Genomic DNA, 18,479 nt, shown 5'->3' with positions numbered 1-18,479 from the left:
AAGAAAATAAATCAATGGTGTTTGTTCTAATCCAAATGCCACCATCAATGTTCCTAGGTGAAACAACCTATTGAGAGCAGAAGGAAGGGGAGGTGCACTGGTAAGAATGGTATTAAATTCAGTCAATAGATTTTCTGTTTCCATGGGGAGCAAGGCAGGTCAAAAGGAGGGCTGTGGTGTTCAAAGACTAATTTAGATCAGGTACCATGCAAAGTGAAAAGAAAGAAGTTAGCAGTACTCGTCACTAACATGGGATATAAAATCAGCCTCCTGGCCTCCATTCTTCCAGGGTTCCTTTCCCCTGATTTTTCCACAGATCCTGTTACTCCCCTGCTCACTGCCCTGCAGTGCCTTCCCATCTTACTCAGAGTCAAAGTCAAGATGGCCCAAGCCGCACATCTGTACTTCCCAGCCTTCCCCTTAGACCTTATTTCTTAGTGCCCTCCCTCCTTCACAGCTCCAGCCATGCGGACCTCCTGGCTTTTCCCCAGAGCTCCCACTCCTTGCTCCCTTCATCTGTAGGGCTCCCACCTCAACCATGATCCCTCTGCCTCCTTTCGTCTTTGCTCAAACATGCCCTTCCCTTGACACTTTGACTTAGTTTGCAGCCCTTTCCAGCTACATTTCTCCATAGTACTTATCACTCTCAGAAGTACCCTATGCTTTACTTCTTACCATCTTTCTTCTCCCTCTGCATGCAAACACTAGGAGAATGGCAAATTTTTGCTTCTTCTGTTTGCTCTTAAAGTTCCGAGAGGAGAGTAGTCTTGACATAGAATAAGCATGGAATACACATTTGTTGAGCCAACAAGGGAGCAGATGAACACAATCACTATACTTGTGGGGGTCTATGAGGTGTTCCATACAAGGAACCATTGGTTCACATTTACAACTGTGAAGAGATAGGTGCTCCTTTGGGGGATTAAGACACTTAAAGATCATTATTCGAGCTGAGATTAGTATCAAAAGTGCCTCCTGAGCCATAGCTGTCCAACAAATATCGGGCTCTAATTCTTTTTTTTTTTTCCAGTTTTTAATTTAAAGTCTAGTTAGTTAACATATGGTGTAATACTGGATTCAGGAGTAGAATTTAGTGATTCATCACTTACATATAACACCCAGTGCTCATCACAACAACTTCCCTCCTTAATCTCCACCACCCATTCCAGCCCATCCTCAGCTACCTCTTCTCCATCAAAACTCAGTTTGTCCTCTGTAATTAAGAGTCTCTTATGATTTGCTTCTCTCTCCTTTTTACTCCTTCCCCTATGTTTTTCTGGTTTTTTTTTTTTAAGAGAAAAGGTCTTACCCTCACTAGCTTTCACTCTTATTTACTATCAATATTATAAATTCCTGCACAAACCTGGAGAAAATAGGCAAGATATTTAGCCTTGAAATATATTCTGTGAATTTTCTTCCTCATGAACTTGGTCTGTTAATTAATCTCATGTATAACTTTCATCATGATTGCAAGCTTGAAGCCTGGCTGGTGGAGAGGGGAGGCAGGAGTACAGCATCTATTGGAGGAGATATTTCCTGATGGAGGTAAAGGCCAACTCTCTGGTAGATCTTGCTAAGCTATAGAGAAGTCTCTTTGGGGAAGGATTGAAGGAAACAGTAGTGGGGAGCAAGGAACAGGAATGTGAGAAAAATCAGGAGAATTAATAGATCTATCTCCTGTGGTTTCTTCTAGATACAATTACCTAAAACTCAAAGCACAAAAACTAAGCCTTTATTTCAGCAAATCTAGACTACTTCTTGTCACATGCCATTTGCTAAACACAGAGAGTTAAAAAAGAATGTTCCTAGACATAATTTCATTATAGTAGTTGACACACAACCATAACCAACACCTACCAGCTTTCTTGGAGACTGATATGTTTGACTGAGGGAAAACTTCTGGCCTGTGTGTGACTTGATTCTGCAATTTCCATAATCTCCACCCTTCGGAAGTCGGAAATCATGATGGTGAAGTAGATCAGTGCACAAGCCCTTAGGGTCTCTGGAGAAGAGAGTTCAAATCCCGAGCTTAGGTCATGAGTAAAAATTAAGGGGGTTGGTCTAATGGTTTATCCCCCTTTGGGAGCAATGAAAGGCACAGCTAGTTATGATTATTAACCTCATTCAAAAGAAGCACAGCCAGGAATGTGGTGAATTGATCCTCATCCAGTGAAACTGGCAACAGCCCACAGACTCCTGACTCTGAATTCACTCTGGACTTTTTCAAACACAATGTGAATTTTTTCAAAAGAAATCACAGTGTGACTGTTCCCTGGCAGAGAGAAGTATGTCATTTTGCAGAAGTGCCCATTTGAGCTCAAATAATTTAATGGAGATAAAGTAGTCTGTGATTATCAGCACATTATGAAAAGAGGGACAGATCCATTCTCTTGTCTTCTCTCTTGACAGGTGTATTTCTACTGGATTTGCCGCGATCCAAAGGCTTTTGAGTGGTTTGCTGATCTCTTACTCTCACTGGAAACACTTATGAGTGAGCAAGGGAAAGCTCATTTTCTGAGCTATCATATATTTCTCACCAGCTGGGATGAAAATCAGGTATTGATAAGACTCAGAATAATCAGTATTACATAAGTCATCTAATAATAGAGCAAAGAAAAGAGGGACAGTGTCAATAATGAGCTATATAGTTATCTGGTGGCATGAAAGAATTATTTGTATGTTCTGAAAACGGAAAGAAGAATAAAATCAGATTAGAAAGAACTATTCAAATCATAGTGATTTTTAAAAATCCACAGTTAACTTGTTGAGGAATAGGAAAGAAGACTGGAAAAGAGGTTGGCTAATGGAAGACAATCCCAAGCATGAAAATCCAGGAAAAAATTATGTCACTAAAAATTGCATTTGTCATTTTAGTGACATCAAGCAAATATTACTAATTAGCTGTATAGTCTTGTTCAGCTGCTGATTGGTTTCTAATTCAATGCTTTGAGCTATTCTGAGTTGACAGAAAAAAAAAATTCCAGAGTGTTTACATTCAACATTTTGTATTGTGAAGTATGTGAACATGTACAGAAAATAATCATTATGAATACATGATTTATCTAGAGATTTCTTTATCTTAAGGCATTTTTAGAAGTTGTGTGCACCTATTTTCATTCACCTAAGATCAAGAGGCTCTTTTGTTGTGGCACATGTTTTGCAGTGTATTGTTTTAATGAAATATTAAGGTTGAATTTACCAAAAATAACAGATATCAAAATATTGCACTAGGGTAGTATTTTCAGTGTTGACAATATTGAATGATAATTACTAAGTTTTAAATCTTTTTTAACTCCTCGCATATGGAAGCTAGTGATGAAGTGATCACTAGGTTTATGAAATGCGTGTTCTAATCAGCACTTCTATGGTTGTTCCTGTTGATATTTACTCAGGGAAAGTATGTTTGAGCCAAAAATTGCATTAATCACTAAATTTACAAATAATGTGTTCCTGAGAGTAGGTACTCCTGCTGTCTCCTTCTCTGCCTCCCTCTCATAGACACACACACACACACACACACACACACACACAATGCTCTATGGGACATCACTGAAATTTGACTCTGTACCTTGGAGCAAGACTTAGCTTAAAAATCAGCAGCTAAATGAATTTCTAAGGTCTTATTTGCAGTCAGCCTTAAATATTTATTCCTATGGGATAATCTGAAATACAGTTTCCTTGGGATTGAAGCTTAAAACATCTTAATGAATTAAATAGTGTTAATTATGTTTTCCAAACAAACATTTCTCTTATTCAAATGGGATTTTTGACTAATGATCCACTTGATAAAGTACAGACACAGCCATTGTTTGTACTTTCCACTTCTGCACTTGCTCTTCAGCTTCTGAAGTGAATTTATTACATGCGTCCATCTAAGAATTCCCAGTTATTTGGGAGTTTTGAGACTGAGGCCCTGTTGGATTTTGTGACCACAACTCTGTTCCATCCCACCTCTGCTCCTTCTAAAAGTATGCTTTAAGATATACTTTTTTTTTTTACTGAATACAGTAAATTAAAATAAACGTGTTCTTAAATCTTTATCGTGACATGTTGAAACTCTTTAGATGCTCAAATTGCAGGAAAAAATAATTGGTGTGTTCTGTCAGTGAGGAATCAAAAGGCTGCTTTAGAAATAGCCAATTGTTAAACTGAATTCAACAACCTCAAAGTGGCAGACTGACAAGAACAGAAGGGACAGATGGAAAAGGTATTATGAAGGGCAAATCAACAGGGTTTGGAGATTAATTGAACACTGGGCTGAGAAATATGGAACAAACATAATTCCAAATGTATTGAACATCACTGATTGGTACCTCAACAATACCACTAACATGAGTAGAAAGGGGCCCTTTTTTCTATTAAATAATACTCAGACTTCTTAGCAAGTACTTCAAGGCTCTTCCTGACCTGATGGTAACTGGCTCATTCTATTGCATTCCCATCATGCTCCTCTGGCACTAGAACCACCAAACAATGCCTTATATTTGTGCACCTCCATATCTTCCCCCTATGTCCCCTCTCCCGGAGGGAGTCACTTAATGTCCTCTGTCCTCCCCACTGCCTACTGCATGGAATGATTCTCTGAAACCCTGTCCCCTGTATGGCTATCCCCAGCTCTCTTAGTCAAAAGTATTTGGGGTTTCAGCAGCGTAACTTGTGTACCTCTCCAGGGTGTTTTGTTTCTGTCTCTCATAAAGAAGCATCAGGGTCTGACTTATGTCATTGAGGTTGTGCACATGGGCTTCCCCTCCCTTCAAAGACCAGTTCCTCACAAAACAGAGACCTTCTCTTTCTTTTTGTGTTGCTCACTCGAAGTATTTACGTATTTACAGAAAAAAAAATACGTTAAAATATGCTTGGGGAGTCTAAGACCCAGGACTCTACTCGGGCCAGAAAATGGGAGCATCAGGGAGAAAGCTGGGAGTCATCTCTGTAGACAATGCTAATTGGGACCTTGAAAATGAAAGTTCTTTGGGGAGTAGTGGTCCAAAGGGGACTAGAGACTGGGAAGGCAGCTGCATTGTGAGACAGGAGAACATCACAGAAATACAAATCTAATGTTTTGTCCTTGAATGAAAAGAAGAGTCAGAAAGAAGTCAAAGAAATAGGATTTTGCAATGCATATAAAATCAAGAAGTACTGATCAACCTTGTGGTTGGCAGAGAAGCCAAGGAGAATGGACCTGACTTGGTCATTAGATTTGGCATTTTGTCAAAAGTAAATTGGCTGCCTCCACCTTCTTCCCACAGCTGAAATCAGCTGACTGTATGGCACCAGTCAATCCTACTCTGAAGCAATAGGGCTGTGGGGCTGCAATACTGATGGGATGCTCCAATCTGGAGGCTGACACAACTCTGACCTTGAGTCCCAGTTCTGGTACCAAGGCTTCTGCTCTTTTTCAAGGCTCAATCCTCAACTCTTGTTCCTGAGCAAGATCTTGTCTCATATTTCATGCTTCATTCTCTGTCTTGACAAACCTGTGCAGGGAGAGGATCCTGCCATCCTTCAGCTATGGCTCTCTCTCCTGGAGGGTTCTATTTCCAAACTCCATTCTGATAGGATCCCTACCTCTCCCTACCCCCACCGCACCCCAGGTCAGACGTGCCTGACAACAAATTCCTGCAGCCCGGGTTTCTGCAATTCCACCGTTGTCGACCATCACTGTCAGGCCTGTTGGGGCCTCTCCACTGTTTTCTGCTCACCCCTCCTGCCCCTGGCTGCTTTCCTAGACTGATAAGAAGGCCAGCCCGGGAGGCCGGTGTACAGCAGGAACCTGAGGTGAAGGTAGGACCCCGAGGGTTGTTAGCCAAACTGGTCAGGAGCAGGATGAGTCAGAGGCCATGAGCAATTGGAGCACCAATGGGTGAAGCATGTGAACTCAAGAGCTGTGTCGGGGCCTCTGGGGGAAGCATAGAAGACACAAATCCCAGGAAGTAAGAAGGAAAGTGGCTTTTGGGATTCCACAACTCAAAAAATCATCAGTAGGCAGTGCTATGCCCCAGGCTCTTATTTATCAGCCACTACTTACCTGATGCCTGGGTGCATTTGTATAATTTGAAGGCACATGGCTAGGAACAGAGCTCTAATCATGTCCCTTCCTGTGCTTGGCCACCAGGGTCTGACTGCCAGACTCCACATCCTCCTAGCACTTGAACCTGGAAAGTACACTTCAAACCGTTTCATCCTAGTAGGCTGATCTGATTGTAAGATCTGACTGCTTCCTGAACATTTCCTATCATTTTAATCTGGCAGGGCCCTTTTCAAATCCCTAAGGTTTAATATTAAGTGAATGGAGACAGAGGTAGAGATTAATTTCTGAGAAATTTGGCAGAAAAAAAGAAGTAGCTTACTGCTTGCTTTCCCTTGACCATATTTACTGTACTACTTGCATCCTTGTCAAGAAAAAATCCTCCCAGGCTCATGTTACTGCACATCAACCATGTATACATCAAACCCTTTGTTTCAACCATCCCCAAGGTGGAACACAAGGAAAAAAGAGATGTGATGTCTATCCCAAAAGGCAAAATCAGTGATTTTTTTTATATTAATGATAAGCATCTCTAGCCACACAAGGAAATTTTTTGCATGTTCAATCAACAAATGAACATAATTACTTGATCTTTTATTTAGAAACAGGTTCCTATTTTTTCTTTTTCTAAATGTCACCTGATATCACGACTTTTATTTTAGGCTGTTCACATTGCTTTACATTGGGATGAAAATACTGATGTGGTCACGGGGTTAAAGCAGAAAACATTCTATGGAAGACCCAACTGGAGCAATGAGTTCCGGCAGCTGGCCTATGCTCACCCCAGGTAAGGCGCTAACTTTTCTCTGCCCATGAAGCTCCTTGGAGGTTGCCGCTGAAGTGGAAAAGTCTAAGGGGCAAGCTGCTAATGCATAGTAGTGGACACCTTGTTTAGAGAGAAAACATCAAACCTGAGAAATGGTGGTCATGGGATATTCTAGAAACCACGGGCCTTGGCTTGACTGGCTTACAGCGTCTGACAATTAGCAATTGCACGGAAATTTTTCACACTTAAATTCAATCAAAGATGGTCTTTCTTTCTTTTTTTTTTTCTTTCTTTCTTTCTTTCTTTCTTTCTTTCTTTCTTTCTTTCTTTCTTTCTTCTTTCTTCCTTTCTTTTTTCTTCCTTTCTTTCTGTCTTTCTTTTTATTTTTTTAGGATGATATTTCTTAAACTACCTAGGTCTTGAAGAAATGTTCAGTAAACACAGTTGATCTCAACTTACCCAACTGGAGAATTCACTTATGTCCAACTGAAAACTGTATCTAGCATATTTAGCAAAGCAGACCAAAAAAAAAAAAAAAATGTTATCAGACCAAGCAGGGATTTAACATGGGGGGTTAAAGATCTAGGATCTGAAGCTTGAGAGCTTGGGTGTAAATCCTGGCCCCTTCCTAACCACCTGCTTACTTTGATCTGGTTATTTATCCTGCCACTGACCTAGTCTCCTTCTCTAAGCTTTGATTAAATATTAGTGCTTAGTTCCCAGGCTTCTGTGAGGATTAACTGTGAAAATACGTGTAAAGTGCTTAAAACAGTGCTTTGAATTCAGTAAATATTAGCTATTATCATTATTATTATATCCCTTATTACCCTATTATCATCATTATATAATAAATTTCAACATGGAGGAGGAAGAGTATTTGCTCTTAGATAGTAGCTTGTTTGAGCTTTTGGGCCCCATTTTAAATTGTAAATGATCCCATGCGGCCACAGTGTTGTTTCCATAATTCAAAAAATATATAGCTTGGTAAAGTGCAAAACACTAATGCAAATGTTTATCATTGTTTTTCTAAGTCCCCTAACTCAGTCTCTGTTTTGAATCCCTATCATCTATGTCTCTTGAAAGTCAGTATGTCCTAATATTGTCTTTGTTTAAAGAATGGTTTCCATATTTGATGAAAGGCCAAGGAAGTGAGGAAGTATGCCACGTAGATAACTGGGAAAGAGCAGAAGGACAGCATGTGCCAAGATCCTGAGGCAGCAGACACTGTTCCTGGCATGATCCAGGAGGCCAGTGAGGTTGGAACAGAGTTAAGTTAGAGGAAGAGTGGCAGAAGGCATATGGGAGAGGCAACGGCGGCGGGGTTGGGGGGGGGGGGGAACGATTGCAGACCATTACAAGGCTTTGGATTTCATTCTGAGAGAAAGCCACTGAAACGCAAAGGTTGGTGCAGAAGAGTGACATGATCTGTCTTATGTTTAATGATATCACCTCTGGCCGTTGTGAGAGAATAAATTATAAGTGCCCCAGGGCAGACATGGAGAGGCCAGGGAAGAGGTAAACAGTGGTAGTGGTTTGGATTAGGAGCAGTGTAGGTGCTGAGAGGTGATTGGATACGGGTATTTGGGGAAGGTAGAGCTGACATGGCTTGTTGATGGATTAGATGCGAGAGCGTCGTGACCCAAGCTAGAATGCAGTTACACTTACTAATTTCAGGATGACTAAGAGGAACAGGTTTGCAGGCACAGGATTATCAAGAGGTCGGTTCTTTGTCATGTTTAGTTTGAGATGCCTGTTACCCATCCAACTGGAGATGCCAAGTAGGCAGGTGAATATGAGTCAGGGGTCAGAGGAGTTCAGGCTGGAGAGACACACACGTGAGAGATATTAGATGTGAACTGTGCTAGAACCAGGAAACTAGATGAGATAGACAAAGAAGCAAATTCAGATGGACAGGAGTTCAAAGAACCACCATATCCAGAGGAGAGGACCACATATCCTCTGTGTGCAGGTCACAGAGTTTAATGTAAATTACTCGTAGCTCTCAGATTAATCGTGTCATTTACATCTTCTCTACCCTGACCTTTCTTCTGTCCACTTTATCGGTATTGAACCATTAAGAGTGAATTAAAGTCTCCTAGGCTCTTTCTGACTAATTCCCTGTTCCCAGCTTTCCCTGAAGTTCCGGTGATGCTGCTTTATGGTCTCTCATCAGGGTCCTTGCCTTCTGAAGCCTTCTGTAATTCCCCAGCATGTTCTCTGCTCCATGGAATACTCTTCTGGTGAATATTAGTTCTCTTTTGGTCACTTTGGCTGCTCTTTATGATCTTTTTATTACACTCTCTTTGCACCAGAACAATTCCATTTTCTTTTTCATTAAGTATCACTAAATTTTTGAGATCTCTCTGGTCCAGCTGTTGGAAGGAGGTAGGTGAGGGATGTGTGGAAGGAGTGACCCAGTCCAAGGTTCATAGCCTGCCCAATTGCAGCTCTGTGAGACCCCCAGCCAACCCCAATAGCCTGCGCAGGATACACCAGACCCAAAGCAAGAGCATTCCCTGCAGAGACCCTGGGTTCCTGACCACACTGTGCCTGCATCAGCCCAGGAGAGAGTCCATGGGAAGCAGTGGAGACCTTCTCTTGACTTTGAATTGTCCTGAGTGTAAAAGATATCCAACAAGGGAGGCCAAGAAAATCTTCACCTTTAACTGCAGGGTTAAGGGAAGGAATAAAGGAGGGAGTAGACCAGCTGTATAGTTGCTCCCACCCTCCAGCTCGGCCTCAGATGACCAATAAGACTGGACAAGCCCACAGCAAGCAGGGACTGTCCAGGCACCATTCCTGAAACTCCCCCATTTCCACTTTGTTTCTTGCCTTGACTCTTGCTGACACTTGGCCCAGAACCCAGTTCCAGTGTCCTGTCTTCTCTCTAAATGTCGTGCTTTGAGTCCATCCCAGCTTCCAGAGCTTCAGAATCTGGTTTCCTTGTGCTGCCTGTTCAACGTCCAGGCCCAACTCCTAGACCCCTCACCTTCTCTGAGCCTGGAAGTCACTACCCTTCATCTCCCACCCATCAGGTACTTGTCCAGGGGCAGAGACTGGATCATTTTATCTGTGAGTTCCTTTACAAGATTATAGGTACAAAACTAACAAAATGTTACAAGTTCCTATGCAACCACTACCAGGGTTGTTTTTTTGTTTTGTTTTGTTTTGTTTTGTTTTGTGGGTATTTTCTCCCTTTGGGAAAAAAAAATCTGCTCATCTGATAAATGTTACATAGAGTTAGTTTTCAATTATAGAGTGAATGTTCCCACTTGCAGGCTTTCGACAGAGACCCATACATCTTTGCTTTAAGTTCGTATAAACAGGACCACTCTGTGATATGACTACCCTTTATTGATGTGTCACATGGTATTTGTTTGTTTTTGTTACACGTGAAGTTTGCGGCCCAGTGGGGAAGGCCCTTCAAACCAAACCACTTAATTATCATCCTAACCTTAGAAAGGTGTGAGCCAAAGACAGCACCAAGAGACCGAGTACAGAATTGAGTTTACACTGACTCTGCCCAAACAATTATGTCGGGTAGTGCTGGGAAGCCTGTCTGTCCAAGCGTGCAGGGAATGAGGAATAGGAAACAGTCTGAAGGCAGGGAAACCACAAAGTTGTCATTTGTCTTGTTGCCTTTGTGAAGAGTGTGTATGTTCCTTTTCAGAAGCTGTAATCAAAGTTTAGTATGTAAATGTACTGGAAACCCAGTTGAGCTTTTCAGCACATTAGCTACATAAACTCTTCCTGATGGATGACTTCATCTCCCCCAGAGCAAAAGAGGCCCCCTAAAGTTATCACTGAATCAAGCCTCTGCAGCATACTTCCTAGACCCAAATTTTGAAAATAGTCTATTTGTAATGGCCTTAGACACTAGAACACAACTTGTTATATAGCTCCAACTATCAATGTAATTAATATAAGACACATGTAGGCAAAGATCAATGATCATTTCTTCCCTGGAATGCCAGATCCTCAGTAAGACAAGTCACCAGTGAAGAGCTTAGCACCGCCTTCCAAAAGACTTTTAAAATGACCTTCTTAAAATAATTTTGTTTTCTGCTGTGTAAAAGAAGATTTATGTTTAATGAAGCTTTTAATGAAGAAATCTCAGAAAGAGAATGCCAATAGAATCTAATTTTTAAACAAGAAAATCTAATTTTGAGAAGTATTTCAATATCCTGGCCTTTGTCCAGATATAAATGAAACACACAATCCAATTATTGTTCTGCACAAAGGACAAAGTAACATTAATTTTCCTCAAGATGGTTATAAAAAAAAAGATGGTTATTAAAGAGATAAACAGTATGTTTTTCCTTGATTATGTCAAGAATATGTTTGTTCCCAAGCCTACTTGGCTACTCTTACAAGACAGGTCTTTCCTGTCATTAGCTCATATCTTTTGGCAAAGATGGGTCAGAAAGAATTGGTGGATTTGTTAGTGGTCTTAGAAAAGGTTCTTTGTTCTTGAGGGCCTTTGAAGTAGGCTCTCAACCATTTCTATTCATCAGCACGAAGCCAAGGATTCTTAGGGCTTACTCTTTTAAAAACATTTACCTGTTCACTCAAAGCTGGAGTTTGTTCTTGTTCTAAGAAGGAGTTAAATCAAAAGAATAAAGGGAAGAAGGGCAAAAATGTATTTTTTTTTACAGAACATGAAAAACAGCACCAAAAATAAAGCTTGAAGGGAAGCAGATCAAAGAGAATAGTGCAAGCTCCAAAGGAACCAGAAAATTGCAAAAAATAACAGTAATAGAGAAACAAATTGATGGGCATCAAAATGAATACAAATAAGGAAAGGGGAGGAAAAAATTAAAAAGAGATCAAAGACTGAAAGTAGAAAATGGGAAAGTGTACTCTATTGTTTTTATTTGAATTAATTTTTGTAATTTTATCAGCGGTATAACTAAATGCAAGTATAGTTTTAAAAGAGATCAACAACTAGTAAGTGGACATATAGAAAGTAAGCCTTCAATTGGCATGCCCAAACTCACAGGCATGTGACATTTGCTTACATTGCTTGAATTGGGCAAGCACAGAAAAGTACTTCAAACACAAAACAATGAAAAGCATTCTCTCAACTAAAATATGGTAAGTTAATTAAATAAAAAGGCATTGATAGTCAAGTCTTCCTAATCCATATTTTCACAAAAATAGCTGTATTGCCTTTTTTTGTAAATGTTCTCGATATGTTCCCAAGCTTTAACAAAATATTCAGAAAATCAGGAAATCATTTCCAAGAAGGTACAAGAATGAAAATAAATAGATCTTTGTCACAGCTTGCTACTTTTTTGATACACACTCATTGTGCATGTAGTCAACCATCTGGATCTATGGATCGGGTTGTTTTTTAATTAATTGAATAAAGTTGTTTTCCATAGGACTTCGATCTTTGATCTTATATTTCACAGAGTATTTATAGTTTGCCACATTTGACTTATCTGCTAATGATTTCACCATGCCATATAGATGTAAAACTTTATGTAATTAATTACCATAAAAACTTTGAAGATTTGGCCATTTCTTCATAACTTCAGTAGAAGTGTTTCTCTTATCCTGAAGAAATAAATAAAGACTAGAAGAGTACTACCATTTGTTAGAACTAACTGTTCAATCCAACCCAATGATAAAGAAAGGTGCCGACTTACCATATGATTGGGAACTTCTAATCCATATTGCATGAATGTATTTTAGACCACCCATTGTTTTCAGAAATGTAAAAATACCTTTAAACTAAATTGAGTAAATGTGTCCATCTGGAACCACATTTGCTTGTGTGCACACTCTCCAATTCTCATTTGTACATGCATATGTGCAAAATGTTTTTAAATGATATTTTTGAGAAATTAACATTCTGATTATAGCATACAGGGCTCTCTATCTAATAGGATATTCTTAACATTCATTATGTGACTAAAATGTTCAGAATACCCAAAGAAATAGACCTAAGTGGAAATCCCACATGTGATAAATTATAGCTTTATGAGAAAAATAAAGCCACCATTAACTTATGACTGGGATATTGTTAGCATATTTTAATAGTGCTTTTCCACCAGAAAACATCCAGCTCTCCAGTTATAGTCAGGTGAAGATTCAGTGAAAATTACTGGCTTTATTTGTGGTAGCGAAGTTTAGGGATGTGTGTGAGCACAAGTGGATTTGTCATTACTCGGCAAAGTGTCTTTGATGGTATTACCTAGAAAATCATTGGGTATGGCAACTATATTATCATATTTCTGGATGAAGGTGTGTGTGTGTATATATATATATTTGTTTTATCTAAGAGGGGACAGAGAGACGGTGGGCAGAAAAATGGCTCTACCATTTCCTGGCATCCAACGCTACATGTCACCTACTTTTATTTCTCTCTTATTTAGCTTTCTATTTGACCATGGCCATCCTCAAAGGCAGCAACTTTGTGCCCACAGAGCTGAGCATAGTGGCCAGCATCAGCAGATGAAGGGACAATGAGAAGGATGTGAAAAGCTTTGACTAGATTCCTAATTTTTCCCAAAGGAAATGGAGTTGGTGGGAATAGCAAGTTAATTCTCAATGGTGACCAAGCACCGTTAGGGATGTTTGTATCTCCTAATGAACCACCGATTAATTGGGTTACAGAAAAAAGTCACAGAGCAGGCTGCTACAAATCAACTGCAAAATGGGTTTTTTAAAAAAAGCTGGCCAACATAATTATCATCTGTGGTTGTGAAAAGAAGGTGCTGTACAAAATATAATTATACGATGACTCATTGGGAGGAATTTCTAATGAAAAACATTCACTAGGAAAGATTAACCAGAAGTCGTGTCCATTGTCTGATACCAAGTTTGTAGCCCTCCTTGTCTTCTTTCTAAGCCTCCATAAATCCACGGGAAGCTTCTGTTTATCGATTTTATTTGCAGAATGCACTCAGGGTATAAAGTAATTTGATTTTTTTAAAATGGGGTTTAGGGTCTGCCCCTACAGGGTTATAACTTACCAAGCATAAAAGCCAACACATAAAAACAAACATACAATTTAAAGAGAGAAGGGCTCAAGGCAGCAGAACCTGGGAATCCAGCAAGATGGTGGATTACTCCCAGGCACACCCACTCTCCCATATATCTGCTGAGCAGAAATCTCCTGGTGGGTGACATTTTGGATGCCTTTCATGCATGGCATCGCTGAACTGTTTTGAAAAATGCATCAACCCCACCGAAAAGAGCACAATAGTTATTTAGCAAATAAGAGGGGGAACAGGAGGATTCTCTTTATTGTTTATCAGAGCTAAAAATAATGCTGTTAATGTTAAAGCCATCTTTGCAGCTCATGTAGAATTTGTCCTTTTCTCATCAAAGTCAGCAGCCCAGACTGATCGATGCTGCTAATGTTGTCCTGGATCCGGCTCCTCATTCATGTGCAAGCTCTGCAGCTTGCAGGCTGTAAACTGAAGAATAGTGCCTTGTGTTTTTACACTTCTTTTACAGGGAATCTTTTTTTTTTTTTAATTCTAAGCAATCGTGGGTAATTAAACTTTATAGAAGAATTTTTTTTCTCTACCAATCCCATTAGGGTTCTGTTGCACTTGTCCATTGCCTCATAAAAGAAAAAAAAAAAATGCTGCCGCATCTGTGCCTTACCCACTTCGTGCAGATTCTCAGCTCTGTGATTCACACAGTATGCATCCGTGACAAGAAATCTCCACGCTTGAAACCACGAATACCGAGGAGGGTAAACCAGGCAAGCGATAGACTGCCGTGTGCAGGGACAGTAATAAAGGGAGTGCTCGTGAAGGACTGGCCTTTCTGCCTTAGTGGAAGGTAGATAATGAATGGCCTTTGTGAGACTTTTTGGTGACTGCATCACCATGACAGTTACATGAATCCAGCAAAGTGTGTACTTCGTTGTGCAGTGTAATAGCCACAACTTCAAAAGAGGCAGGGTTGCTGTGAACTGCTGGGGACACCAGTGGTACACCTGGCCACTAGCAATCAGAAGCCTTTGAAATGGAGTCTTAAAGGCAGAGCATCAAAGGGTATCCTCAGGATCTGCAAACAGTCACTACAACTGCAAACGAAAGGGCAACTTTAGCCTGTTGGGAATGAGCCAGTGGGCAATCTCTTTGGTGACACCTACACGAATGGAAAAATATCACCACCCATAACGGCGTCTTTGAACATAGATGCAGGGCTACCTCTGGGTATCAGACACAAAGCCAAGCTGTGACTCCTCACTGGGAAGGGTTTCGCCTGACCCATCTATCATTCAAAATGTCTCACTCTGGAATTCAAACAACCCAGTACAAGAGTGCTGATCCAGGAGAACTATAATCATCATTGGGTTAACAGCCCACTCTGCATCTTCTATTCAGCCCCATGTAGCAGATGGACATCCTGTGGGTCAGAGTATAAGCTGTTACTAGCTCACCAAAGACCAAGCACAGGACAGAAGGCTGCACCTGCAATGTCATGTCTAATCCTCTCAGAGGCTCTAGAAGCTAGGTATTATAATGCATCTCATTTCATAGATAAAGAAACAGGGGCTCTGAGAAGACAATATATGTGCCCAAAGCTCCTCAGCAACAGAGTGGTAGAACCAATAGCATTCTTAACTAGTGCCTTCTATTTCCATAAACACCTTAAAGTTGCTCATTAAGTCATAAACTCATATTTTTCAGAGGAAAATACTTTCTAAAAAGGCACTTTCTCAAATTTAACCAAGGAATAATATCTTCAAAAAATAGTAGTTACATATTTTAAACATAGCGTCATTTACAAATGGGTCCACTTGATAAGTTCCTTTGAAGCTAGAGTCTGAAATAGAATTGAACCATCAATTTCTACCGTGGCTTATTATGATCCTCGAACACATAATTATAAATGTGGATTGGATACATGGCAGAGAACCATGCTAACATATAAGCTAAGAAGAATGAGGCTATAGAGGAACTTCCCAACAAGAGCCAGCTATCAAGGAGCAGAGATGCTAGGTGGGCTGGTCCTAGAATCCTAGGAATTTCTTCAAGACAATGTTTCTCAAAGTGTGTCTCATAGGACCATGTGCTTCAATATCATCTGGGGGCCTTGCTAAAAATGCATTCCTTGGATTGGATTCAATTCTGAGAATCTACGTTTATGAAAATCTGCCTAGGTGATTTTATGCACAGCAAAGTATGAGAGGTTTTCCTCTAGAGTAACTAGTAACTAATTCAGCTTGTGCCAAAGATTGGAAAAATGTTATAAGGAATAGGACACTGCAAGACCAGGGAAAACATGGTCCATGAGTCCCTGTAGAGACTAGCTGCGGCTGACTTCCAGAGACAACCTGAATCCTTGCACCAGTGTGTTATTTATGTATCAGCAGAGCTGGCAGTCATGGTCCCAGGGGATCTGAGCAGCCCTGGGATAGTCACTAGTTGCAAAAATACCTCTTCCACACCATTTTCTGAAATGCCATGACTAGAGATGACAGCTTTTGGGTGACTCCACTTTCAGCAATGTCTTTTTCCTTTTCCAGTTGTTCTTTTTTGGCCTTCGTTGAAAACCAAAGGCATTCCAATCGGAAAAACAAAGTTACTATCACTTTAGTATAAATTTTCTTATGTATAACAAGGCAGGGCTGAACAAGATGTTAACAATAACACTTTTAAAATCTTTTTGAATGCATTATCTCATTTTGTTCTCAATAAAACATATACATGTAGTCATTAATCTCTTTGTTTTGTGCATGCAGAGACTGAGATCTTGTCCAAGATCATCCAGATAATAATCGATGGAACCATTTATTCATTCATTCAAACAATTGTGCATTTTTTACTGTGTGCCAAGCACTATTCCAGGCTCTGAGACGACAGTGATGAGTAAAGCAGAACAGGAACCTCACATTCTAGTCACCAATCCAGGAGGACATAATTGGGGCAACCTGACCAGAAATCCAAGTGAAATCACCTCTGTCACTGAAACTCCCTCCCCAGTCATCATGGCTTTGCTACCCTCAATCTTCTGGGCTCCCCCTGCCTGTGTGTTTCAGGGTCTAACAAGACTCTGGGGCCTGGGTGGGAGCACTGCACTGAGAGTAGGATAGAGAACTTAAGAAAAAGGAAGTGAGTGGAGAAAAATAAATTAAGTCACAAGCCTGAGCACTTCGCTAATTTTATAACTCTGTCTTGGTTTTTGGCTAGCCTTGCTCCTACATCATAACAGCTTTCCTTGTCTTACCCTACTGCAGCAGCAGCATTGGCGTGTTTTTCTGTGGACCCAAAGCTCTCTCCAAGACACTTCAAAGGATGTGCCACTTATATTCCTCAGCCGACCCCCGGGGCGTCCATTTTTATTACAACAAAGAAAGCTTCTAGACTTTGGAGGATGAATTCCATGTATTCCGTAAGTGGCTGCAATCATGAAGGTCAGCGGTCAGGAAACATTTCCTGTAAAGGGCCATATAATAACGATGTTAGGTTCTATGGACCAGACAATCTCAGTCACAACTACTCTACTCGAGCGTTTTAATGTACCTGAGTAGCCACAAACAATACATCAAGGTATGGGCATGGCTGTGTTCCCATAAACCTGTATTTATGGACATTGAAATCATATTTCATATAATTATCTTTTGTCATGGAACATTCTTTTGATTTGTTTCTAATGATTTAAAAATGTAAAAGTGATCCTTACTTAGCTCATGGGCTATCCAAAAATCAGATGGTGGCCCAGATTTGGCCTGCAGGAGGTAGCCTGCTGACCCCTGAGAGATGTCATCTTTCTCAAACTCGTTTTCCCTGCTCAACCATGCATCCAACATGGAGACTGAGATGGCTGCCTGGCTCTGAGTCTCCCTTAGAAGTCATTTCAAATTTCATCACCCCGATGGCAGAGACATCTGCCTTCTATCCAAACCTGATCTTTTCTGCTTAAACTTAAGCTCCTTTGTGCTTTCTTTTCATCCTCTATAGACCTGAGAAATCGCCAATGGGGGCTTTCTTTCACAAAAATCCTTTATATCTTGAAAGTGATAAAATCATCTCTTACCTATCTCTCTTCTAGTCCAAACAATACTAGATTCTTAACCTTTCAGCCCGGGATATATATTCTAGCCCTTCAATCATTCTTGTTGCTCTTCTTCAAATCCATTTCCATTTCTTCACATCCGTTTAAATGTGTGGACTAAAATGAGACATAACGTTCTAATAGATGCATGACTAGTATTGGTGAGAAAAGTGATTTTTGAGATCTCGTGTGCCATGTTTTCCAATATAGCTAAATTCTATATTTGCCTGTCTTTCTTTCCTTCCACCCACATTTCTTTCTTACTCTTTTTAATGCATACTTCTTATTGCTATCACATTTTGATTTCTTTTTCTTTTTTAAGTAAGCTGTATGCCCACCATGAGACGAACTCACAACCCTGAGATCAAGAGTCACACACTCTACCAACTGAGCTAGCCAGGGGCCCCTACTATCATATCCTGATCTATGATTGTCTTGACACTTAGACCCCAGCTCAACTTCTGCCCTACAAATACACTAGGAATTTTTATTAATTTTGTACTCCCATTGAGCCAATCTTTTTGTTTTACTATGTAGCTACTTTATCCCCAAATAGTCCCAAAGTATTCCCCACATCTTACAGTTTTCTCTCATAGTATGGGTTAAGCTTCTAGAATTTTTCTTTCCAATATTTCAAGATTGTTTTAAAGTTCAGCCTCA

At 40.3% G+C, this 18,479-nt stretch overlaps 1 protein-coding gene across 1 annotated transcript in view; it reads left to right on the top strand.

Moving 5' to 3' along the window:
• Positions 1-17,128, top strand: part of NOX3 (NADPH oxidase 3) — a 57,490-nt gene extending 40,362 nt beyond the window's left edge. Inside the window, 3 exon segments of the mRNA NM_001101833.1 lie at positions 2,410-2,556; positions 6,691-6,815; positions 17,002-17,128. Of these exon segments, the coding sequence (NP_001095303.1) occupies positions 2,410-2,556; positions 6,691-6,815; positions 17,002-17,128 (399 nt within the window).
• Positions 17,129-18,479: the final 1,351 nt, after the last annotated feature.

Source organism: Canis lupus, chromosome 1 (assembly GCF_011100685.1).
Source record: "Canis lupus familiaris isolate Mischka breed German Shepherd chromosome 1, alternate assembly UU_Cfam_GSD_1.0, whole genome shotgun sequence".
NCBI lineage: Eukaryota > Metazoa > Chordata > Mammalia > Carnivora > Canidae > Canis > Canis lupus.
Note: the sequence above shows the minus strand (reverse complement) of the source record. Positions and strands in the feature narration are given on the sequence as shown.